The sequence below is a fragment of the Mugil cephalus genome, chromosome 7 (genome assembly GCF_022458985.1).
Source record: "Mugil cephalus isolate CIBA_MC_2020 chromosome 7, CIBA_Mcephalus_1.1, whole genome shotgun sequence".
Lineage (NCBI taxonomy): Eukaryota > Metazoa > Chordata > Actinopteri > Mugiliformes > Mugilidae > Mugil > Mugil cephalus.
Genome location: NC_061776.1, coordinates 3335769 through 3362931, shown reverse-complemented (window position 1 = coordinate 3362931; position 27163 = coordinate 3335769). Strand labels below are relative to the sequence as shown.

The 27163-nt window shown below is 38.6% G+C and overlaps 2 protein-coding genes across 5 annotated transcripts; both read left to right on the top strand.

Annotated features, from left to right (window-relative positions):
• The first annotated feature begins 271 nt into the window (after window positions 1-271).
• On the top strand, window positions 272-25284 carry LOC125010954 (zinc finger protein OZF-like). 3 transcript variants are annotated; one of them, XM_047589920.1, is made up of 2 exons: window positions 272-560; window positions 23709-25284. In XM_047589920.1, the coding sequence occupies exons 1-2, from the start codon at window positions 389-391 to the stop codon at window positions 24863-24865; spliced, it is 1329 nt and encodes a 442-aa protein (XP_047445876.1). In that variant the 5' UTR covers window positions 272-388; the 3' UTR covers window positions 24866-25284. The 3 variants fall into 3 exon arrangements, with proteins under 3 accessions (XP_047445876.1, XP_047445874.1, XP_047445875.1); XM_047589918.1 differs by lacking the exon at window positions 23709-25284 and adding an exon at window positions 1246-3233 and having other exon boundaries at window positions 274-560; XM_047589919.1 differs by lacking the exon at window positions 272-560 and adding an exon at window positions 22667-22939.
• Window positions 7873-17219, top strand: LOC125010923. Of its 2 annotated transcripts, none has more exons than XM_047589871.1 (6): window positions 7873-8141; window positions 12351-12545; window positions 12640-13770; window positions 13858-14026; window positions 16535-16667; window positions 16805-17219. In XM_047589871.1, the coding sequence occupies exons 1-5, from the start codon at window positions 7970-7972 to the stop codon at window positions 16662-16664; spliced, it is 1797 nt and encodes a 598-aa protein (XP_047445827.1). In that variant the 5' UTR covers window positions 7873-7969; the 3' UTR covers window positions 16665-16667; window positions 16805-17219. The 2 variants fall into 2 exon arrangements, with proteins under 2 accessions (XP_047445827.1, XP_047445828.1); XM_047589872.1 differs by having other exon boundaries at window positions 16802-17219.
• Window positions 25285-27163: the final 1879 nt, after the last annotated feature.

The following is a 27163-nucleotide window of genomic DNA, read 5'->3' as shown; positions in this document are numbered from 1 at the left end:
CACTTTGCAAATATACCAAAAATTACATAATTCTGAGGAAGTTTTACACAGTAAATGTGTTACTTGAAGTTACTGTTGTTTTTACCCAAAAACCATGAAAATTTCTTGAAACAGAATGGACCATGACATTTTTTTTTGAAATAAAATGGAAAATCAATCAATCTATTCACTTTTGTTTCATCTTCGAGGAATGATAAGATTATGATAAGGACCTAAATTTAGAGATTTAAAAAAATAAAAAAGGTTCTCCTCTGTCGGAACTTTATCGTGGGACACCAGGCGGAAGTGGTTTGTTTTTTGTTGTGTAAGTGTGTTTGTTGACCGAACTGGTAGACCGTTGTGTTGTGTCGACGTGTCCCAGATAAGCATTTGAGCTGTTGAAGTAACAATGTCTTCATCTGAGAGTTTGAGAGAGTTGATCATCGAGCGACTAACTGCTGCTGCTGAAGAAATATTCGGACTCTTTGAAAGAACTGTCGTCCAGTACGAGGAAGAGATCGATCATCAGCGCAGACTGCTGGATATCACCTGGAAACCTGAGATAAAGTTACACAGAATAGGTGAGAACAGGTAGAATGGTCTGAATGAACTAACGAATGAATGGAAACACACAGTATGGGAAGACACAGAGGAAAGACACTCAGCTAGAAGGTTGATAACATGCTAAGAGAATAATTAGCATAGCTAAGGCTACATGGACTGTTGTTATCCAGTACTAACATGGCTGTGGTTAGCCTATCCTAACGTGTTGGTCACTGTGATGTATCTTCACTGGTGTGGAATAAGAAACATGGTGCTTGAAGAATGGAAAACATCCAAACCTTCCAAATATGGTGCCTTTTCGTTTTAAGGCATTTTGTCACATGAAAGTTGAACAGAATAGTAACTTAAATACTATAAATATGAGTTAGACTAAGAAATAAATGAATGAATATAGAGTAGAATTCACAACAAATTGTCAGAATTATTATGATAAAAACAGCAACATGTCTACAAAGATGAGAAGGTTCTCACTGACCAGCAGCTCTGTAACCAGGAGAGGACCTCCAGTCTGGACCGACAGAGGAGGACGGTCCACTTTTTTTTTTTTTTTTTTTTTTTTAGGAAAAGGTGTGTTAGTGTAGGTGGTCTGACTTCCACTGTATCTGCATTTCATGTTAATGTGTAAATTTCACCTGTGGTTTCCTGTCATCACATTAATGTTAATGTTCATAACCTTAATGATGTGTCTCTTTCTTCCTCCAGACGTCCCACAGCAACATGTCTACACAGAGGAGGAGGTTCTCACTGACCAGCAGCTCTGTAACCAGGAGAGGAACTCCAGTTCCGAGGAACTCCAGACTAGAGTACCTCCACAGATGAAAGAGGAACAGGAGGAACCAGCACCTCCACAGATTAAAGAGGAACAGGAGGAACAAGAACTTCCACAGATTAAAGAGGAACAGGAGGAATCAGAACCTCCACTGATTAAAGAGGATGAGGAGGAACTCTGCAGCAGTCAGCAGGAAGAACATTTTGTAGTGAAGCATGAGGCTGATTTCTTGGTGGAGACTCCTACTGATGAAGAATGTGAGCACAGTGAACCAGAACCAAACAGGGACCAGCTCCTCTCTCACAACTCTCCTGTAGCTGAGAGCCCTGATCAGAGAGGAATCGAGCATGTAGACTCAGATCAACATCACAGTAATAATGTATACAACTCTCTTATGTCAGAGAATCAGAGTGATGCTAACACTGGTAGAAAGTCTGTAACATGTGATGTCTGTGGAAAAACCTTCCTTTCTAAGTACAATTTGAAAAGACATTACAAAATCCACACAGATGAGAAACCTTTTAGTTGTAGAACATGTGATAAAACCTTCAGAAAAAGATATGAGTTAAATGTTCACACGAGGACTCACACAGGTGAGAAACCTTATTGTTGCAAAACATGTGATAAGAGTTTCAGGACTTATGCTGGTTTCAATGTCCACAGGAAGACTCACACAGGTGAAAAACCTTATTGTTGCACAACATGTGATAAGAGTTTTAGTCAAAAGTCTAATTTAATTGTCCACATTAGGACTCACACAGGTGAGAAACCTTATTGTTGCAAAACATGTGGTAAGAGTTTCAGCGCCAGTGGTAATTTAATTATCCACATGAAGACTCACACAGGTGAGAAACCTTATTGTTGCAAAACATGTGGTAAGAGTTTCGGTACCAATGGTTATTTAATTTTGCACATGAAGACTCACACAGGTGAGAAACTTTATTGTTGCAGAACTTGTGATAAGAGTTTCAGTACCAATGGTGATTTAATTATCCACATGAATGCTCACACAGGTGAGAAACCTTATTGTTGCAGAACATGTGGTAAAACCTTCAAAAGAAGATATGACTTAAATATTCACGGGAGGTTTCACACAGGTGAGAAACCTTATTGTTGCAAAACATGTGGTAAAACATTCGTTACAAAAAGTAAATTAAATGTCCACCTGAAGATTCACACAGGTGAGAAACCTTATTGTTGCAGAACATGTGGTAAAACCTTCAGAAGAAGATATGACTTAAAAGTTCACGGGAGGTTTCACACAGGTGAGAAACCTTATTCTTGCAAAACATGTGGTAAAACATTCATTACAAAAACTAAATTAAATGTCCACCTGAAGACTCACAGAGGTGAGGGTCGTCTTCCTGAAACATCTATATAATATGACCAACATTATGTAAAATATTGGCTCGATTGCATTATTAGTTTTTGTGTAGCATCAGATTTAAAATTCACTACCCTCTTGTAACCGTAGTGGACAAAATGTCACATTGACTTCCATTATAACTACATTTTTCGATCTCTTAGCCATGGCACAATAAAATCATTCACTCTGGAATAATATTACTTAATTTGAACAGATTTCATTATAGGGCCTGTGAATAAAATGTTTATTTCATTCGTATTTGTGCTTGTGTTATTGAGCTCAGCAGGCTATTACAAGACAGAAGAGTTAAAAGAGGGTAGTCAGTTTTATCAGTATTCTGTTGACCTATTAGAATTAATTGTTATTATTTTTATTTCAAAATTTGTGTAGAGATAGATCATATGGCACAACAAAGTCTAACACAGCCAAATGGAGAGGCAAAATGTCTTTAAGTTACCTGAGGTTTAAAATATAGAGGGGGATGTATCATGTGTGACTTCATGATAAACTTTGTCTTCAGTTCATATAATTCAAATAAAATGGAAAATAAATCAATCTATTCGTTTTTGTTTTATTTTTGAGGAATACAGATTTAATATTCCTCATAGAAAATGATGATAAGAACCGAAATTTAGAGATTAAAAAAAAAAAGTAAATAAATGTTAACTGTCCTCCTCTGTCGGAGCTTTACCGTGGGACACCAGGCGGAAGTGGTTTGTTTTACGTTACGTTTGTGTGTTTGAGGACCGAACTGGAAGACAGTTGTGTTATGTCGTCGTGTTCCAGATAAATATTTGAGCTATTTAAGTAACAATGTCTGGATCTGAGAGTTTGAGAGAGTTGATCATCGAGCGACTAACTGCTGCTGCTGAAGAAATATTCGGACTCTTTGAAAGAACTGTCGTCCAGTACGAGGAAGAGATCGATCGTCAGCGCAGACTGCTGGATATCACCTGGAAACCAGAGATTAGGTTACACAGAATAGGTGAGAACAGGTAGAACGGTTTAAATGGACTAATTAATGAATGGAAACACACAGTTTGGAGAAGACACGGAGGAAAGAGACTCAGCTAGAAGGTTGCTAGCACGCTAAGAGGCTAGCTAACACAGCTAACGATGTTCTGACTGTTGTTATTCAGTACTAGCTTACATGTCTGTGGTTAGCCTATCCTAACATGTTTGTCCCTGTGATCTATCTTCACTGGGATGCAATAAGGAACATGGTGCTTAAAGAATGGATATTATCCAAACCTTACCTGATAAAAACAGCAACATGTCTACACAGAGAAGGAGGTTCTTACTGACCAGCCGCTCTGTAACCAGGAGAGGAACTCCAGTCTGTTCTAGTGTGGTCTGACTTAACTGGCAGCTGCCAGTGTATCTGCATTTCATGTTAAATTTAGAGTGTAAATTTCACCTGTGGTTTCCTGTCATCACATTAATGTTAATGTTCATAACCTTAATGATGTGTCTCTTTCTTCCTCCAGACCTCCCACAGCAACATGTCTGCACAGAGGAGGAGGTTCTCACTGACCAGCAGCTCTGTAACCAGGAGAGGAACTCCAGTTCCGAGGAACTCCAGACTAGAGTACCTCCACGGATGAAAGAGGAACAGGGGGAACTGGCACCTCCACAGATTAAAAAGGTACAGGAGGAACCAGCCCCTCCACAGATTAAAGAGGAACAGGAGGAACTAGCACCTCCACAGATTAAAGAGGAACAGGAGGAACAAGAACTTCCACAGATTAAAGAGGAACAGGAGGAACCAGAACCTCCACTGATTAAAGAGGATGAGGAGGAACTCTGCAGCAGTCAGCAGGAAGAACATTTTGTAATGAAGCATGAGGCTGATTTCTTGGTGGAGACGCCTACTGATGAAGAATGTGAGCACAGTGAACCAGAACCAAACAGGGTCCAGCTCCTCTCTTACAACTCTCCTGTAGCTGAGAGCCCTGATCAGAGAGGAATCGAGCATGTAGACTCAGATCAACATCACACTAATAATGTATACAACTCTCTTATGTCAGAGAATCAGAGTGATACTGACACTGGTAGAAAGATTCACACAGGTGAGAACTCGTATTCTTGCAAAACATGTGGTAAAACCTTCACTCAAACAAATCATTTAATTGTACACATGAGGACTCACACATGTGAGAAACTTTGTTGCACAACATGTGGTAAAACCTTCAGAAGTAGATATGAATTAAATGTTCACATAAGGACTCACACAGGTGAGAAGCCCTATTTTTGTGAAATATGTGGCAAGACCTTCAATCAAACCTATAGTTTGATTCGCCACATGATGATTCACACAGGTGAGAAGCCCTTTTCTTGCAAAACATGTGGTAAAACCTTCAGACAAACTTATCATTTAACTGTCCACATGAGGACTCACACAGATGAAAAACCTTATTGTTGCAGAACATGCGATAAGAGTTTCACTACCAATGGTAGTTTAATTGCCCACATGAAGACTCACACGGGTGGGAAAGTGTGTTGCAGATCATGTGGTAAAACCTTCAGAAAAAAATATGACTTAAATGTTCACATGAGGACTCACACAGGTGAAAAACCTTATTGTTGCAAAACATGTGGTAAGAGTTTCAGTGCCAATGGTAGTTTAATTGCCCACATGAAGTCTCACACAGGTGAGAAACCTTATTGTTGCAAAACATGTGGTAAGAGTTTCAGTGCCAATGGTAGTTTAATTGCCCACATGAAGACTCACACAGGTGAGAAACTTTGTTGCAGATCATATTGTAAAACCTTCAGAAAAAGATATGACTTAAATGCCCACACTAGGACTCACACAGGTGAGAAACCTTATTCTTGCAAAACATGTGGTAAAACATTCATTACAAAAAGTAAATTAAATGTCCATTTGAGGACTCACACAGGTGAGAAACCTTATTGTTGCAAAACATGTGGTAAGAGTTTCAGTCAAACGTCTAATTTATTTGTCCACATGAGGGGACACACTGGTGAGAAACCTTTTTCTTGCAAAACATGTGGTAAAACATTCATTACAAAAAGTAAATTAAATGTCCACATGAGGACTCACACAGGTGAGAAACCTTTTTCTTGCAAAACATGTGGTAAAACATTCATTACAACAAGTAAATTAAATGTTCACACGAGGACTCACACAGGTGAGAAGCCTTATTGTTGCAAAACATGTGGTAAAACATTCATTACAAAAAGTAAATTAAATGTCCACATGAGGACTCACACTGGTGCGAAACCTCATCTCATCTTCCATACCGCTTAATCCTCACTAGGGTCGCAGGGGTTGCTGGAGTCTATCCCAGCTGGCATCGGGTGAGAGGCAGGGTCCACCCTGGACAGGTCGCCAGCCTATCGCAGGGCTAAAACTGAGACAAACAACCAATCATACTCACGCACACCTAGGGTCAATTTAGGGTCACTAATTAGCCAAAACGAGCATGTCTTTGGAGGTGGGAGGAAGCCGAAGTACCCGGTGAAAACCCACGCAGACACAGGGACAACATGCAAACTCCACCCAGAAAGACCGGTGCTGGACTCAAACCGGGACCTTCTCAAAAAACGTGTCGGAAAGAAGACATTTCCTTCTGCCTGGGACACCATCTAACTGACACTTGTGTTTACAACAGGACTTACAGAAGTCACAGAGTGACTGACTTACAGACTTTCTCAGTTAATGCATATTATATTGTGTATATTCTACGTTTTTATTCAATATTATAGAATATGTAATAGTAGTTATTTTATTATGGCCTTTTTACTTGCTTAACTCGACCTTATGTAAACATTAAAGGATGTCTTTCACTGTAAGTGCATCAAGGAAAACTGTTTTCTTCCGAATATATGACAATAGGAAACTTTACTAAATAAAAAAAAAAATTTAAATTCTTTTCAAATAACTTGAATCTGTTTTCTTTCAATTAAGCGTCACAGATGCAGGCAACAAGATTTTTTCTTTTAGATTGAGGTCAGGGCTTTTTGTTGATCATTCAACGAAAAAAAGAAATACAAAGTTCAGAAAATCACATGTCTCCAGCACCTGAGGGACTAGTGTTCAGATCTACCCTCTCCACACAGTTACAGGATAGAAATGATCCAAATACCAATTTGCATGTTAAATGATACAGTTATGCTAAGTATTAACTATGAAGGATTTGTTTATTTGACTCTTAGGCATCCTTTTAATTTACTACCCTCTTGTAATGTCAGCAGACAAAAATGTCCATGTCCAAAAACTGCTATAAAAGCTTCACAGATTCAGATCATTTTCTATTTTTTTTTTATTTCTGCATAAACCACTTCACCACTTTGCAAATCTACCAAAATTACATCATTCTGAGGAAGTTTTTTTACCCATTAAATGCGTTACTTGAAGTTACTGTTGTTTTTACACAAAAACATGAAAAATGAGCTATTTTCCATAAGAATAATGTTGGGTTGCTGGGGCATTTTTTCAGATCAGTCTTGCGTATGACCAACATTATGTAAAATATTGGCTTGATTGCATTATTAGTTTTTGTGTAGCATCAGATTTAAAATTTACTACCCACTTGTAACCGTAGTGGACAAAAGTGTCCCATTGACTTCCATTATAACTACATTTTTTGATCTCTCAGCCATGGCACAATAAAAATAACTCACTCTGGAATGATAGGGTTTCATTTATTATTATCATTTTGTTCAACAATAAAATGAGCCATTTCCCCATTATAGGGCTTATGAATCAAATGTTTATTTCATTTGTTTTTGTGCTTGTGTTATTGAGCTCAGCAGGCTATTTCAAGACACAAGAGCTACAAAAGGGTAGTCATTATTATCACACTGTTCTGTTGACCTATTATTATTAATAATTTTAAAATTTGTATAGCGACAGTTCATATGGCTCAACAAAGTCTAACACAGTTCAAATGGCAGCCAAATGGACAGACAAAAATGTTCCTAAGCTCTGTCTGAAGTCTGAAAGTTAAAATGTAGAGGGGAATGTATCATGTGTAACTTCACGATAAACTTAGTCTTCAGTTCATATTATTCAAATAAAATCAATCAATTTATTTTTGAGGAAAACAGATTTAATATTCCAGCTAGAAAATGATAGTAAGAACCTAAATTTAGAGATTAAAAAAAGAGCGCGAAACAAAATGTTAACTCTCCTCCTCTGTCGGAACTTTATCGTGGGACACCAGGCGGAAGTAGTTTGTTTCAGTTAGCGCTATTGTGCCTTTGTGGACTGAGCTGGAAGACGCGTCGTCGTGTCCCGGATAAATATTTGAGCTGTTGAAGTAACAATGTCTGGATCTGACAGTTTGAGAGAGTTGATCATCGAGCGATTAACTGCTGCTGCTGAAGAAATATTCGGACTCTTTGAAAGAACTGTCGTCCAGTACGAGGAAGAGATCGATCGTCAGCGCAGACTGCTGGATATCAGCAGGAAACCTGAGATAAAGTTACACAGAACAGGTGAGTACAGGTAGAATGGTTCAAATGAACTAACTAATGAATGGAAACACACAGTTTGGAGAAGACACGGAGGAAAGACACGCAGCTGGAAGGTTGATAACCTTAGTTTCTTGTCTTGAGTTTTCTGCACATGTCCGCACATTTCCTTCATATTAGTTGTCGACGGAGGATATTTTCCTCTTGTTCAGCCCAGGATTTTTATAAAGTTTGGAAAGGATAAGATGAGAGCCCTAATACCTGGGATACAACAACAACCACTCGGAGCAAACACCACAAATTCAATAGCCAAGAAGCGGTGACCCCGGAATGTTTATTTCCTATTTCCTGACACCCCTTTCAACCCACGACTGTTTCCCATGAAGGGCTGCTTCAGCCTGCATTATCAACACACTGTGTAAAAAAAAAAGAAAATACAGTAAATAACTGGATCACACAACTACATACAATAACTGTAAAAATACAGAAGATAATTACTATACAGTATATTGTAGTTGATAAATGCCCACCATACTATAAAATAACACACATATTACGTCAAAACACATTAAAATAAGATAACTTTCAGATGAATGTAATTTCACGGTATACATTATTTTAGGAAACAACCCAGTCCATCTACAGTAATGTCATGTTAAAATACAAATTTCCCATGTACAATAGTAAAGTTGTAACATATTAAAATGAAATAGGTTCATAAAACTAAAGGTAAATGTCTGCAAATTTAGAGTATTAATCTGTCGTTTTAGAGAATTAGTACATTATAAAGCAACCATTAGAAAGTGGAAAGACAAGCTAAATACTTTACAGATATATCAAAAATGCTCCATTTAAGGCCAGTCCCTCTAAATTAAGGGTATTTTGTTCATGGAATGGCCTCATCTATCTAGAGTAATTTCCTGTTTAAATATTGTTCTTTCATTTACAATGACCGAGAAATAATGTATAAACCAATGACAAATGTCTACCCATTTACAGTATTAATTTGTGATTTTAAAGAATTACAAGATTTAAAAATGTTCATTGGACAGTGGGGAAAAAGCAGTGTACATTAGAAATACATCAAAAATAGCTGCATTTAAGTCCAATCCCTGTAAATCAAGGGTATTTTGTAGTCACTTCATGAAACCGTCTTGTTACACTACACTGATTTGCTGCATAATTGTTGTTTCCCCAAGTAAAACAACAGCAATATATAAACTGAATATTTACCTTAAATCAAAAAGGAATTTCTGCGCATTTACAGTATTAGTTATTTTAGTGAACACTAAATCAAAACACATTAACAGGTATACTTAAAGATAATATCTGTAAATTTAGGGTATTAAACAATCAGTTTAGTAAAGTGAACAAAAACTGTTAAAATTTAATGACAGAAAAACAAGGATAGTAAGTCATTACACATTAAAACAGCTAAGGCAATCTCTGTAAAGTATTCATTTATGTAACTGTTCAATTAGTGTTTTACTTCCAAAATATTGTTTTTATGAATGAAAAAAAAAAAAAAGAAATAGGAGTATTTCAATATTTTGAACCCTGGGTCCAGTGACTTATTTTCAGTCACAGTCCCTAATAGCAGAAATCAGAGAGCTCCCTGCCCTGCGCATCCAGTAATATTGGAACGCCCGTTTCCATTCTACTGCATGGGCATAAGCAACAATCTATGATCAACTTTTTCAAAATGTGACACTCACAGTATAATCATACTGTAATTATTACTATGTTATCTTGAAAAACTTGTTTAACATTGACTTGTTTTATTTTTAAATACCATGGAGTTCAAATAGTTACATGATATGTAAATATCATGACTAAATACATGATATCTGTGGTGGTGGAAAGATGGACCATAGTTATTAACAGAAGAGTCGCAGATTTTGCTCTGTTCACAGGCCAGGTTTACAATAAGTAAACACTACACCATTTTTATCCTTAAATTCATAACTTTTATGTTGTACTGTCCATACTAAGTCCAAAATATAGAGCAGCTTCTTCAGCAGCTGCTCCTGTGCTCTACAAGTAAGTTACATTGACTAGACCTCCATTGCAGGGCCAAACTGGAAATAGAAACATCTTTCATCTATAAGTAACATCAGCATAAGAACTACCTACCTACAAAAAAATGTTTTTCTTTTTTTTCCCCACTTGACAACATTGAGAGGGCTGACTTTATGTCCTGTACTACAGCCAGCCACCAGAGGGCGATAGAGATGTTTTGGCTACACTGGAGGAGCGGTCATGATGTCCATCATACTGTATTACTAATGTACTATTCATAACTAAGTATGTCAGATTGAGTATTGTTTCAGCTGCATACTATGTGGATTATGTATGCAAGAAACGCCTGCATTTATACTAAATTATCAAGAATGTTTGAGTATGCAGTGTGAGCTGACTGCACATCCTCAACTCAATGCATTACTAGCCTGATCCTCAGACAGAATTGTCATTTCGATTCTCTGCATTATTCAGTCTGACCGTGCTCTCATAGCACCCGTTAGCATAGCAGCTAAGTGTCAAAGCAATTTCTCAAGATATAAGTTGCCATACACAACTTTTGGAGACAGATGGACCTGGTTTCTTTCAGAAGCCAAAAGGGATGTGCAAGGGTGATACAACTCTGATGGTGTCCTGAGAGGTTAGCCAGTGGGGTATATTTCATCCCCGACATCTCATTTCCTAAACTACATCTAAACAGAGCTCAATGTCTCTGGTGGATTAAGCTGTGTGGTAGACCACAGTCAACTCACCGTAAAGAAGATAAACAAGGATATCAACATTTGTTATAAGGTATGGATTCTTTTTTCACCGCAGTGAAAAAGCAACATATCCCCATGGGAGAGAGCCATAGGATAACGCACTTGTCACTTCTTCAGGTTGTACTGTACGAGCAACAGTCTTGTGCATTGTTGGTGACAATTTGGGATCCCACTGCATTGGAGGTTATGCTGAAAATTTCAATGCCCCCTCTCACTGTTGTAGGTACTGCTTGGCACCCGACAGGACATGGACAAAGTGAGTGTCAAGTTTCTAGTGAGAACTGTTGAGAGTTACAAAGGGGCAGTGCAGCTACTACAAGACAGTGAGACAACAACTATAAATGGAGTAAAGTTTGACTCACTTTTCAATGGTCTTCAGTATTTTCATGTGTGTCAGCCAGGCCTTCCACCCTCCATAGGCCATGACATATTTGAAGGAGTAGTTGCCTATGATCTATCCATTTACATTCAGTACTTTGTGAAGGTAAAGAAATAGATGACTTACCAGCAGTTCAACTGGCAGATCAAACAGGTCAAGTACCTTGGTTCTGATGCTAGTTCTGTTCCTTCGGAAGTCAGTGAACATGGCATTAAGGTTGGTGGGCAGGCAGCTGAGAATTGGTGTTTGCTGAGACTTCTTCCCATCATTATTGGGGGCGGAATCAAAGACAACCAGGGCCATATGGCCATATGGTTGAGTTAGTCTGTGCACCCAAGACATCTGCTGGCCAAACTAGTTTACTTCAGGTCCGAGTACAAGAATACCTTGAAACAAGGAAGTATCTCTTTCCCTCTGGAAACTTTAAACCAAAGCATCACCTCCTCCACTACCCATCTCTGATCGTGAGGCTTGAAACACTCATTTGCTTGTGGACAATGAGGTTTGAGAGCAAGCATTCGTACTTTAAACGAAGTGTGAGGAGGACACAAAACTTTAAAAATGTTTGTAAATCTCTTGCAAACAACCACCAGTTACTGCAGTCCTACATGAACTCCGGCTCCTTCTTTCCTCCAGCATTGCAAGTGATGGCTTCCTCCCCATACCATGCGTTGTCTAGTTGTACAGCAGTAAGGTAAGCAATGCTGTTGAGGAGAGCTTGGTCACGCCTGACTTTATATCCACAGAAGTGTGCTTTCTAAAGTGAACTCTCTATAGAAAGAGCTTCTTTCTGTGCCTTAAGAATGATGAATCTGTGGAATTTGGACAACTTGAGCTCATACTGATGAAAGAAAACAAAAATGTGTATTTTCTCGTGACATCACACTCATCTTACATGCCAGAGTATGGGCTTCATAAAGTGGGAGAATCAGCAAGGGATATGCTTTGCATCAATGCTGATCAGTGTCTTGATTTTTATCCACTGGCTACAATGAAAGTAATTTCCCTGAAGCATAGTGTTTTGGACCTGTAAATATGTTTTCATTTCACTCGTCATTTATTCCCCCCTTTTAGACATGGATAACATAGCCACTTTTGTTAGAGAAGCACTACCAATGTGTAGCACGCCAACTACACTGCAACCCATTATGGATGTCCTCAAAGACATTGGGGTGGAAACGCTTGACGATATGCGGCTCATCCAGATCAATGACCTTGCAGACGTGCTCAGACCCATTCAAGCAAGGAAGCTTATTGCACATATTAAAAGTAAGTCAAGGCTCAATCTGTAATATGAGTATATTGCCACCAGGTCCATTGTTGGTCTGCTATTCATTATTATGTATGTCTCTGTGCTTTTTAGGTGTCTTCTCAGCTCAGACTGATGCAGTTTCAAGCATGGAGGACGATGTCATGAGCACACCCCAAACTCCAGAAACACTGCGGGTCACTACAAGCCCAAGCATACCCTTTACTTCTGGAAGCCCAGGCACACCTAAAACTACAGAAACACCCTTTCGAACCTCATTTGGAAGCCGCATCTCCTCTCCATTTAGTAGTGAATGGTCTAGTCCCATTACACAACTGGGCAGTGACTGGCACTACAGTTTTCAAGTCCCTTGGAACATGGTGCCAGCTGTTGTAAGGGAGAAATTACACAATCAAGAGCGGCCCACAGCCAGAGAAAGGAGGGAAGTGATCCGCATTATTGCAGCTGAAATTCTGGCCACTTGCAAGACGCCAGCGAAGAAGCACCTAAGTGAAGTTGCGCGGAAGATGGTCCTAGAATATCCAAAGTCCTTCACAGACATCATAGAAGGTGAAGTCATTGGAAGCGGCTATGATTCTCTAACAAAACAACTTCAGTGCAGAGTTGATAACTACAAGAGAAATAAGACGCTGGGCAAGAAGAGGAGCATCCCAGATGACATCAGCACTGTTCCAGAAAATAAGAAGCAACAGAAAGACTCCTATGGTTGTATTCAGTGGGAATCTGGACCTGTGAACGTGGAAGCACAGATGAAGAAGAAAAAAGACATGCAAAAAATGTTCCTGAAAAATGAGAGGAATGAAAAACAAATAGAACAGTTAATCTCAGACACCTTCATATCTCAGAGAAATGACATAATGTCTGGTAAGGGCACCCGGGCCCTTACTGAAGAATGGCCTCTCCTCTTCTCGCTCGTTGGCATGAAGACACACTTCAAACTCTTGACTGGTGTCCACATCAATGAGGAATTCGAGGAGGCCATGGCCTCAAAATTGGCCACAGTCCTTGAATATTTCCAGTCTCTTCCATGTGAGAAAACAAGTGTAGCTGCAAAAGAGAGAGCAGAGATCCAAGCTGGAGGTGGACCCTGTGGGGCAGTATTGATGCTACTTTCACACTTCAAAGAGGATCGTGCAAGAATGTTTCACGTGGTCGACAGAACATGCATCGCTGTGGAGGTTGATAGAGAACACCTGCCACCCACACCATGCATTGTTGTATGTGGTAAGTGAGAGGCAATAGAATGTGTGTGCCCTACATGCAAATAGAGACATTTAAATTGGTGGATTTACTGATGCCTTTTTTTCACAGGAGAGAGTCCATTGTCTGCAACAGCTTTCATGGTGGCAGCGGACCAGGAGGTGATGATGGATAACTTGAAGAGCTTCACCGACGCACTGGTTGGCATGTTCATGTGTTTCTACATCTTCAACATGCACTACCCAGTGGAACTTGGGGCCACAATGGAGTTTCTTCAAAGGTAAGTGTACATGACTAATCACACACACACACACATGCATTCACTATTTAACTCTTTTGTAGGTTGCGGGATATTTAGGAACGTTTGAAGAGGGGTTGTATGAGCTACCTTAATGCATAGTCAGTAGGTAGCTGTTTGCATGACCCCAGTGTGGAGTACATGCACCTGCGCTAGCACTAACGCTCAGCAATGTAATGCTGTGGATGGGGTCAGTAGTAACATCCATATCAGCTGACTGGGCAAGAAAGACTGTCTGGTGGCGAAATAAAATTCTGAAATTATTCTCCATGTAGTGTACACTTAAAGTAATATCAGATGTTTTGCCGTTGACCGCGTAACAGTGTTGTACAATGTTATTGTACAACGATGTTATTGTAAGATATTATTTTCCCTGTTCCTTCAGCAACTGCTCCACTAGCTACCGGGATGAGTACATGATATACACAGAATAAATACTGAGCAGTAGAGGTCATGGAGAAATGTTCAGAGGAGATGGAGAAAGTTTTGGGGGTCCTGGAGAAATACCTCTGTGACAGACAGACAGAGAGACAGACAGACAGAGAGGCAGCGAAAGAGAGAGAGAGAGAGACAGAGAGAGAGACAGAGAGAGAGACAGAGAGAGACAGACAGACAGAGGAAGAGAGAGAGACAGACAGAGAGACAGACGGACAGACGGACAGACAGACAGAGACAGACAAAACTTTCTCCAGGATCTCTTCTGCCTCCTACAATAGTGGAAACATTTAAGAGGTTGAATGAAACGTTGTTATGAACAATTATTTATTACATTAATTACTTTACATAGAAAATACATTCAACATGCTTATTACCCCACAAAGAAATGTGTTTTGGAGCAGAGATTTGAATGTAAACAAAGAACTAGGAGGCTAGTCATCTATTAGCTAACCCCTTGAAATCGTTCTCATGTCCATTACAGTTGACATTCATAAAAAGGCTATTATTTTTCCGAACAAAATGTTTGACTGCACTCTGACACCAATTTCTAATTCCTGACATGTTCCTAAAAAAGAAAAATGATTACCATAGGTAAAAAAAAAAAAAAAAACTATATCTGAACAATATTTGACCTATGTTTTCTCTTTTCCCGGCATGGGCATTTTGCTACAGTTTTCATTTTGTCTAAGCAGGAAAAGAAAACTTCCCATCATCCCACTCGAACACATGAGATATCATTGGAAAGGCCAGGTCCTCTGTAGAGCACATCAGGAATTAGTAGGGTAGCTCAAACGTGTCAAAAGATGAGACCAAAAACACATTTTCAGTACAGTGGACACAAATGAATAGGCCGGGTCCCCAGCACCATTTAATTTGAGTGTCTGAATGCTCAGTGTGTAGATATATCCTCTATATCAGGGATGGGCAACTGGCGGCCCTCGGGCCGCACACGGCCTGCACCCTCACTCATAGTGGCTCTTTGATTAATTTTAGAAAATTATAAGAAATGTGTCCTCTGAGGCACTGAATCAGTTGGAATGACACAGATGGCCACTAGATAGCGCCTCCAATGTAGACGCCGCCTCGTGCACGCACCAGTGAGGAAGAGTGGAGCCATGGCTTAAAGAGGAGGAAAGAGGAAACTTGATGGAGAAAACCCAGTGTTTCAAGTTAAATAGGAAGATGAGTACTTGTTCACAGGATATAAAGGCAGACCTATGTGCTTAGTCTGCTTAGAGAAGCTATCTGCCATGAAAGATTTCAATTTAAGTCACCACTACAACACCTTGCACAAAGCTAAATACAAGAAGTACACTGAAGCTGCAATGGTTGCTATGGCAGCCGACCTCGAATCAAAAGTACACAAACAACAGCGACTGTTTTCCAGAGCCACAACCACTCAGGAGTCTGCACTCAAGGCATCTTTTGCCGTTGCGCTTGAGCTCGCTAAAGCAAAGAAGCTCCTGTCAGGTGGCGAAAGTGTGAAGAGCTATGAAGTGCTATAGTAATGGCAAAGGCTTTTGGTATCAAAACTTTGATACGGTCTCCTTGTCTTTCTGCCGTCTTTGAGCTGGATGGTGAATTGTATGTTTTATTTCCTTGAGAGCCCTTTGCACTGAAAAAAAATCACTAAGTTATTACTATTAGTTATTATTTGTTTGTATTCATATTTATCAAATTTATTGAGCAGGAAAAACGTTACTGCACTGTATATGGGGTCAAGAAGTGTGCGTCCTATGTGGCCCTCTGTTAGTGTGGATGAAAAATTGTGGCTCCCTCCATCATTTAAGTTGCCCATCCCTGCTCTGTATAGTACCTTCAAAATTTCCGGAATGGAAGGAAAAAAAGTAATGTCCATGGCATATTCACAACTTTCTGCTAACAATCACACAGTGCAGTGCTCCACATTTTAAAAACGTAAAAATGAACATTGCACGACTCTACAGCTGATGGTGATGACGCAAATAGCAGATGATCTGTGAGTGTCCAAAATCTTGATTTAGATGATGTTTTGTTGAACAGTTTTTGTATTTTCTACCACTCTGTGTCCAGGTCCATCTTTAAGATCAATCCTGACAAGGGTTCCAAAGTAGAGCGCCAGGAAAAGAAGAAGAGCAATGCAGTTAACCCCAAAGTCCTGACCCTTATCAACCGCATTGCAGAGTTTGAATGGAGTCCCTAATGGGTAAGTTACTTATGGTCACTTTGCCATGTGATGTGTATTCAATAGCGGACTACATTTCTAACTTATCTAACCCAATCCTGTCTAACATATCTCAACAAATATGTGTTCTCTACCTGTTGGATTATGCATGGGAGCAGCAGGAAGAACTTCTGGAAAAGATCCAGACAGATCCAGAAGTCAGGAACCCCAGGAAACTGCCATCCTGACCTTCCTGAAGGTGTTAAAAGTTCCTGTTAAAAGTTCCCAAGTTTGTCAATTTTTGAATTCTGCTACATGTTGACACAGTTAACTTTTTTTTTTGCAGAATTTGTAGTATGGGTTTATTTAATTTTTTTGAAAATTGTTAAGTCAGTTCTGTATGTCATGTTATGATTTCTTTTTGAATTCTACATTATGTATACATACAGTTAACGAGATTCATTTTCTCTCCACCAAAGTTTCTGATTGTGTTCAAATTGTAGGCCTCCCCTTGGACAAACCCTGACTTTTTATGTGAACATTTGACTTTGTTTCAAAATGAATTAATGAATTAAATGTGTTCATTAATATGGAGCCTGTTGGATTTTTTTCTGTTCTGCTGTTGCAGATGGTGTATCTTCTGGAGAGACATAAGTTAGAGCGGCTTCTCTCTGTTAGCATTACATTTGATATCGCAGGCAGTCCAAATAGTTTTAGCCACAGGCTGGATAGCAGGCCTGCAAAGTTGACATCACTGATGTCAGATAGATAAAAAGAATGAATGAATGAATGAATGACATCTTTATTATGGTCCTGCATATTATTATGCCCAGTCCCCATGGGTTTACAGGACACCATAAATCCTGATTTATAAACCAAAGAGGAAACTGATATATCTCATCAAATCTGTGAAGTCATTTTCACCAGTAATGGTAATGAAAACAAGACCAATGATCCCACTGTACTTCACTGAAAAATCTTTAAGTTTATGATGCATGTATGTTTTATTTATACCATTAATTACCCTTTAAAAAAAACACTTTGAACACATGATTAATTACCTGCAATTTTAAGGAAAACAGTTGAATGACGAGTGATTTCTGAAATTTTGTATGTCTTCTCTATCATGGACAGCAATCTGTAAATTAATACCTCACATCTAATGTAGAAGGACATTCAAATCTTTACAAAAGTGATAAATTGCCATTGAAAACATAATATTAACTTAATCTTAAATCACGGTAAATTACTGGGAGTTTTAATGGTAAGATTTTAAATAACTCCCGATATCCCAAAATCTACAGACATTTCATTGTTTTTTGAAAGTAAAAAAATAAATAGATAAAATAAAGTTAAAACCTGTAAGAATACAGAATACTTTCTGTAAAACTACATTATTTAAAGTACAAGTTGTCTTTCTACAGTAATGTACAGTTAAAAAACATGAAATCACCTCAATCACGCATGCTAAATAACCTGCAATTTTGTGGAAATAACTACAGATTTCTGTAATTTTATATACATTTCTTCATTATAATTATAAGAAAAGATCTGTAAAATTACATGTGAATATAAAAAGACATGTTAAATCACCTTTAAAAAAACAGTAATAATGTAAATTATATTATTGGTAATTACATGTAATTCTAAAGGTAAATATTTAAATGACTGCTGTTATCTGTAAATTTACAGTTATGACATTGTTTTATGGAAAATGGTGATAAACCTGTAAAAACATACAGGAAAACATATGTAAAATTAGAGTTAATGATGTACAAATACAATAAACTGTCATTAAAAAATGTAATATTACTGTAATCTTACATTGTGGTTAATTAACTGTAATTTTAAGCCTAAAACCTAAAATTACAATAAAATAGCTATAAATCCACTTGCATTTCACTGTTTTATTTGAAAACAGGAAAAATCTGTGAAAAATTACACTTACTAATAACCTTCTGTTCTATGGTCTCATTATTTTCTTCTTTCATTCCTTTTACACCATTTGGAAGGAGTTTTTCTTCATAGCCTGCCATCTTTTTTGCCACTGTGTCTGCCACATTGTTGCCTAGTGCTATCAGTCATAACATAATATCTCCCTTCATTCTGATCTTTTCCCTACTTCACCAGTCCAGACAGTTATCTTCCCTATTCCTTCTTTAAATTCAGTCAGCATTCTTTTAATTTCCTGTTGTTGATGCGTGTGATTGGTTGGTGATCGGTCTTGGACTACTTTGTGTTTTCGCCTGCTGATTTTTGATTACAGCTTTCGGAATATCGGTTGACATCCTCGATTGGAACTTTGCCTGGTTTAAAGGAACTAATCGCCCTTGGATCTTTGAAAACCTGAGTGAAAGACCTTGGGGCAGCTACTTTTCGTACTTGTTGTTGTTTTAATGTAATGTAATCTCTGAGTCTTAGTCCTGTTGATTTTTATCTTCCATGTATTTTATTCATGTTGTGTGAGTTTCTGTCTGTTCTTAATTGTCGAAACTTTCCTAGGCTGCTGTCTTGGCCAGGCTTCCCTTGGAAAAGAGGTCTTTGTATCTCAATGGGATCGACCTGGTTAAATAAAGACTAATAATAAAAGTTGCGTGAAAGGATGCAATAGTAATTCAAACAGTAAAAGAGTTGATCTCGGTGTTAGCTAGCTGCCAGATATGTGGAGGAAACTAGAAAAAATATCTCACAAACCAGCTGTTTAAAGATATGACAGCTGATTCAAGTTTCATGTGACATTAATTGTTTGGTTTTAATTTTTTAAGGCATTTGAAGCTGACATTTTACATAACTCTGATGTTGACTACTGGTCTTCAACAAGCTGACAAGCAACAGTGAACATAAATCAGATGAAAGTCAGATTCAAGATGAGATCATTACAGTATCTTTACATGATGATGATCAGCACCAACTTTTGTGAATTGTTTGCTTTTACTTTTTCCTACACGTTTGTGCTGTGTCAGTGGTTTTGCGTGTTTTCACCTCCAGTTGAAATGAGAACAGATCCTGCACCAAGCCAACGGAGAGGTGTCTATGAGCTTCAAGAGATTTATCATTTCTAAACCCCTTGGAGGTACATGCACTTATGTCATAAACCAGATAGTTGGTGATGTCCAGGGAAGAGGTTGGAGGCAGCAGTTCTGTGTTGGAGCTCCAGCTGTTTGTCCTCAGGTCAATATAATTTCTAGTGACCAACTTGGTCCAGTAGCTGTCTTTGGTATCTTTGCTTAATTTGTCTCAGTATTCACTTGCTTTTCTTCTGTTTTTCCATTTTCCATCTTCAGTTAAACCTCCCCTGTCGTCTGCTCACATTTTGTTTATCCTCCAGTAACCATCCAAAATGGCAACGAGGTGCGTGTCACTGACATGACTGACAATAATACCTCTTGTCTTACAGAGTAACTGATGTTGTAATGCAAGGATTATATTTTATTATATATTTTTTTGTCTCTCCAGAGCATTATGTCTGTAAGAAAGGGGAGGAGGTTCTCGATGACCAGCAGCTCTGTGACCAGGACAGGAGCTCCAGTCTGGACCAGAAGGAACCAGAACCTCTAAAAACTAAAGAGGAACAGGAGGAATTAGAACCTCCACAGACTAAAGAGGAACAGGAGGAACCCTGCAGCAGTCAGCAGGAAGAACATCTTGTTTTGAACCAGGAGACTGATTGCTTTATGGAGACTTCTACTGATGAGGAAAGTGAGCACAGTGAACCAGAACCAAACAGGAACCAACCCCTATCTCAGAACTCTCCTGGAGCTAAGAGCCCAGAGAAGCCATATTGTTGCAAATTATGTGGGGGAAAAAAAATCATCTCCAGTTCTGTTTTAACTTGCCAGATGAGGACTCACGCAGGTGAGAAGCCATATCATTGAGAAACGTGTGGGAAAACTTTCAGTCGAAGATCTCATTTATCTAGACGCATGAAAACTCACAAAGGTGCCTTGTTGTCTTCCTGATTTTATTTTTTCCCCCCGGGAAAAAATCTGTGGGAACTTTTTACTTGTTTTATTTGACCTTCTGTGGTCATTAAAGAATGTCTTTCTGTATCAGAGCAACAAGAAAACAGTTTTCAAGCATCTAAATCAGTCATGTCAAACATACGGCCCGCGGGCCGGACCCGGCCCGTTGGGTCATTTAATCCGGCCCGGCATAAATTTCTGAGTACGTCAAAAAAAGAAGGGAGTCTCTAGCTAATTTCTATTAAAAGTTGTGATTTTTTAAAATAAATACAAACCAAATGCTCCCTCCGGCCGCTAGAGGGCAGTAAATGTGTAAACGCGCTCACGTCAAGCATGCGGCACTGACACGAGTTAGTCACAGGAAATAAACATTCGCAACGTGATGTGTCCAAGTAAAAATAAACCGGCAATCTTGCTTCACCATTCACCACTACTAAACAAGTTATCGGTCAACACACCCTTCCCAAAATGGCTCTGTCAAAAAAAGAAGAGTGGACACGGAGTGCAGAGTTTTCCAGGAGAAATGGACCGAGAAGTATTTATTCACAGAAGTGAATGCAAAACCAGTGTGCTTGGTATGTAATCAGCAAGTTGCAGTGTTCAAAGAGTTTAATATTCGGCGACACTCATCATAAAGACAAGTATGTCATATTAAAGACAATTAATATTGTGCAGTATATTCTCAGCTTCAGTAGGCCCAGCCTAGTAGTTTGATCTGATGTAGTCTAATCCTACTGCCCATGCACTGCTATAACTTTTTTTATTTATTTTATTTTATTTTGTATTTCTTTTTTTATTTATTTCAAAGCAGTATGACAATTAAGGCGATATTTTTTTATAGCTCCCACTTGAGTTTGTTTAGTGTGGTGAGTTGGTTCAGGTGTAAAACTGCTTTCACTCAACTGTTAAAATAAACCAGTTGTTAACACATTCACGGCCAAACATGAAAAATCATTTTTTTCCCATTGTTTTTGAATAAATGTGTTGTGCTTAGAAAAGATCCCTTGTTATCCGTGATTATAATATGTAGGGTAGGCTACAAATGTAGGCTGAATGATAAAGCATAGTACTGAAAAACAAAGCTAAATATTTGGAGTTGACATTCTTTTACTGATCCGGCCCCAGAGCCAAACTGAGTTTGACATGCCTGATCTAAATGTATGACAATATGGAACATTACAAAATAAAAAGTGTTGATTTTTTTTTTTTTTTTTTCAAATGACCTGTGTGTTCTTTCCCCTTCTCCTTTTCTGTTATTTTGAAAATGTAAAAGATGAAAATAAAACACGATCTTGTTTGAAATGTAAAGAGAATGCCTCATGACCAGTGGTGCCCAAACTTTTGCAGCCACTCTATTGGATGCTTGTCCCTCTCATGTTGAGCTGAGGACAAACAAGATGCTACATTGTCTTGTTGCTTATCATCTTAGTAAATAGTAGTATCACAAGTCTAGCACTAGCTAGCTTATATATCACTATTTGTCAATATCGCCCTGAAATGTTTATAAACTCCTATTGAGCATTTCATCTTAAAATTTCTCTGAAATTTCTCAAACATATTCAGCCAGGATCCAAACTCTCACAAATGACTGTATGACTTTTTCACAGCTTCTGGGCTGTGTGTTCTCACGTTTTAAACAATGAGTAGGCTGTGAGTCTTTTTCCAAAGCAATACAAAGGTATGATCTCTTGGTTATAGGTAAGTTGTTTAATGAATTTATTCCCAAACATTTTTGCAAGATTGCAGAATTTCTGCAGAAGCTTGACAATCACTTCCTTCGCAAGGTCCGGAAGTGGCAGTAAGAAAACTTTCATTTCTGTCTATATAATAAATGAAGTTTGTTATTGCGCTGCAGACTTTCAACCACGGACTGCATACACAAAACAAAGAAATCTTTCTCGACAGTCAATAAATAAATACATAATAAAGAAGTTAAAACACTCTGAACCCAGAGTTAATATTCCTGCTAGAAAATGATGCGATCCGAAATAAGAGATTTAAAAAAGAGCGCGAAACAAAATGTTAACTGTCCTCTTTTATCGGAACTTTATAGTGGAACACCAGGCGGAAGTGGTTTGTTTCTTAAAATCCGTTAGCGCTACTGTGTTTGTGTCTTTGTGGACTGAGTTGGAAACGGTTTTGTCGTGTTCCCGATAAATATCTGAGCTGTTGAAGTAACAATGTGTTCAGCTGAGAGTTTGAGAGAGTTGATCATCGAGCGACTAACTGCTGCTGCTGAAGAAATATTCGGACTCTTTGAAAGAACTGTCGTCCAGTACGAGGAAGAGATCGATCGTCAGCGCAGACTGCTGGATATCACGTGGAAACCTGAGATAAAGTTACACAGAATAGGTGAGAACAGGTAGAATGGTTTAAAAACTAACGAATGAATAGAAACACACAGTTTGGAGAAGACACAGAGGAAAGACACTCAGCTAGAAGGTTGATAACATGCTTAATTTCTAGTCTTGAATTTTCTGCACACATCCGCACATTTCCTCCATATTAGTGCAATCGGTCTTTGTCGAGTGACGCCACACTCCGTAAGAGTGCATTTTGAGTCATTAGCGCCAGTTTTGTGAGTAAACAACAGGGTAAAGCGCAGTTGCGTGAAAGGATGCGATAGTAATTCAAACGGTAAAAGAGTTGATCTTGGCGTTTGCTTGCTGCTAGAGATGTGGAGGAAGGTAGAAAAATGGCTCACAAACCAGGTCTACTCTAAAGATATAACAGCTCAATCAAGTTTCAAACTGTATTCTTCACACAGAAAAAAAAAACGTAACACTGAAAACATGCAGAATAGTAAATTTACATGTGAAGTGAATTGTTTGGTTTTGTATATAACAACTGCGTTTGAGATTTTAATGCATTTGAAGCTGTTTTAACAATTAAGTTCTTCAACACACTCACAAGCAACAGTGAGAAATACTCACCGAATTTATCCAAAACGACAAACCTACTCAAAATGACGACACAAGAAAGATCGGATGAGCCCCCAAATCATGTTATGGGCCAGACTGAAATGAGATCAAAGACCAGTTGTAAATGGCAAAATAATACCTCTTGTTTTACAGTGTAACTAATTTTTTAATGCAGTGATTATTATTTTTTGTCTCTCCAGAGCATTATGTCTGTAAGAACGAGGAGGAGGTTCTAGATGACCAGCAGCTCTATGACCAGGACAGGAATGCCAGTCTGAACCAGGAGGAACCAGAACCTCCACAGATTGAAGAGGAACAGGAGGAACAAGAACCACCACAGATTAAAGAGGAACAGGAGGAACCAGAACCAACACAGATTAAAGAGGAACAGGAGGAACTAGAACCTCCACAGATTAAAGACGAACAGGAAGAACCAGAACCTCCACAGATTCAAGAGGAACAGGAAGAACCAGAACCTCCACAGATTAAAGAGGAACAGGAGGAACCCTGCAGCAGTCAGCAAGGAGAATATCTTGTTCTGGACCAGGAGGCCGATTCCTTGATGGAGACTCCTATTGATGAGGAAAGTGAGCACAGTGAACCTGAACCAAACAGGGACCAGCTCCTCTCTCACAACTCTCCTGGAGCAGAGAGCCCACAGAAGCCATATTGTTGCAAATTATGTGGGAAAAAAATCATCTACATGTCTCATTTAGCTCGCCACATGAGGACTCACACAGTGGAGAAAGCCTTTGATTGCAAACTTTGTGGTAAAAAATTCATTAAAAAAAGTAAATTAAATCTCCACATGAGGACTCACACGGGTGAGAAACCTTATTCTTGCAAAACATGTGGTAAAACCTTCAGACAAACAGGTAATTTAACTTTCCACATGAGGACTCACACAGTGGAGAAAGCCGTTGATTGCACACTTTGTGGTAAAAAATTCATTAAAAAAAGTAAATTAAATCTCCACATGAGGACTCACACGGGTGAGAAACCTTATTCTTGCAAAACATGTGGTAAAACCTTCAGACAAACAGGTCATTTAACTGTCCACATGAGGACTCACGCAGATGAGAAACCTTATTGTTGCATAACATGTGGTAGGAGTTTCATTACCAATGGTAGTTTAATTGTACACATGAGGAGTCACACAGGTGAGAAACCTTATTCTTGCAAAACATGTGGGAAAACCTTCAGACGAAAAGATCATTTAGATATCCACATGAGGACTCACACAGGTGATGGGGATGTCTTCCTGAAACATTTGTTGGTGAAAAAAACTATGGGAAACCAAACTTTTAAAAAACATGTCAGAAAGAAGACATCCCCCTCTGCCTGGGACACCATCTAACTGACATTTGAGTTTACAAGTTATAGATTTTCTCATTTAATGCATATCATATCACGTGTCTGTTCTCTACGCTTTTATTCTGTGTTATAGAATATGTTATAGTAGTTATCTAGTTATGGCATTTTTACTTATGTAACCAGGTGTATGCCTGGTTGTTGTGTTAATACCTGTACTGTCTCTTAAAGAAGTCGCAGGCCTTGTGCTGTCGTCACGGTGCTTCTCGCAGTTCGCGCCAGACTAGCTGAGAGGTGATGTGTTATTTTGCTCATTTTCAGACATTTATTTCGGTTTTGGGACAATGCAAACTTTATTTCATGCATGTATAAATGCTGGGTTTTAGGTTATGAACATGCAGTTAATGTGTCAATTGAATATGAACTTTGTAAACTGACTTTTTGCAAGTTAAAGTAGATATATTCCACATGATAGTCTACAGGGTTTCTGTATGTTTATCTACTAACAGGGGCTTGAGACTTGTGTGCTGTGTGGAGACTGAATGTTACAGAGCCTTGTGTGTTTTTCTGTTGATTTGTACAGACAAACGGATCCTGATATCATTGGCTGATGAATCGTGCGCAGGCTAACGTATAATCTGTGCGCCTGCACCATCCAAGGCGAAGAAAAATCACACTAACCCGCAGTTTACTCGAAAATAGAATTTTGCACAACGTTTGGCCTACATCGTCTGGTAGATGAGTAATTACACTAATTTTATGAACCATAGTGGAATCAAATTCATTTTTCTTTTCTGTAGACCTTTAAGCATCACAGATGCAGGCTACAAGGTGGTTTCTTTTGGATTGAGGTCACATGACTCCAGCACATGAACATCTGAGTGACGTGAGTGTTCAGATCTACCCTCTCCACACACAGTGCTACAGGATAATTATGATCCAAATGCCGATATGCACAATGAATCATACAGGTATACTAGGTATTAACTACGCAAGATTTTTATTTTATTTTTTTTAACTCTCAGGCATCCTTTGAATTTACTACCCTCTTGTAATCCTAGTAGACAAAAATGTTCATGTTCAAAAACTAAATGCTTCACACACTAAAATTATTTTCTGATTTTTTTTTCTTCAAAAATACCTCAAACCACTTCAGCACTTTACAAAAATTCATTTTGAGGAATTCTGAGGAATTTCAAGCCTTTAAATTATTACTTGAAGTTACTGTCGTTTTTACCCAAACAAATGTGAACATTTTGCTATTTTCCATAAGAATAATGTTGGGTTGCTGGGGCATTTCTTTCAGATCAGTCTTGGGTATGACCAACATTATGTAAAATATTGGCTTGATTGCCTTATAGTTTTTGTGTAGCATCAGATTTAAAATTTACTACCCTCTTGTAACCTTACTGGACAAAAATGTCCCATTGACTTCCATTATAACTACCTTTTTTGATCTCTCAGCCATGGCACAATAAAAATAACTCACTCTGGAATGATAGGATTTCATTTATTATTATCATTTTTAGTGTTCTGTTCATATTATTCAAATAAAATCAATCTATTTATTTTTGAGGAAAACAGATTTAATATTCCTGCTAGAAAATGATGGTAAGAACCAAAATTTAGAGATTTAAAAAGAGAGCGGAACAAAATGTTAACTCTCCTCCTCTGTCGGATCTTTATCGTGGGACACCAGGCGGAAGTAGTTTTATTGGACCTTATGTAAACATTAAAGAATGTCTTTCACTGTAAGAGCATCAAGGAAAACTGTTTTCTTATATTCGGAAGTTCCAAATCCTAATTTGAGTCTGTCTTATTTCTATAAAGCGACACAGATGGAGACTACAAGGTGGTTTCTTTTAATAATAATACATTTTATTTTTATAATGCTTTTCAAAACTCAAAGACACTTACAGACATAAAAACACGCAAAGCAGCAGCAGAGAAGGCTCTGTCCCCCCAGGTTTGGTACTTTTTTTACGTTTTGGGTGGAACCAGGAGGCAGGCAGAGGATGATCGGAGGTTGTGGGAAATATTGGAGGATGGGGGTGAAGTGGTCACGGGAATGAGTGTGGGTGGGGAGGTGGGCGGAAGAGTTTTGGACAATTTGGAGTTCGTTGAGAAGTTTGGAAGGTGGACCGTAGAGGAGGCTGTTTCAGTAGTCCGGTCTAGAGGTGACGAAGGAGTGGATGAGTGTTTCAGCTGCAGTGGGGGAGAGAGACGGGCGGAGACGGGCAATATTTCTGAGGTGGAGGAAAGCTGTTTTTGTGACCTGTTTGATGTGCTGTTCGAGGGTGAGCTGAGTGTCAAAGATGAATCCAAGATTGCGGGTGTGGGAGGA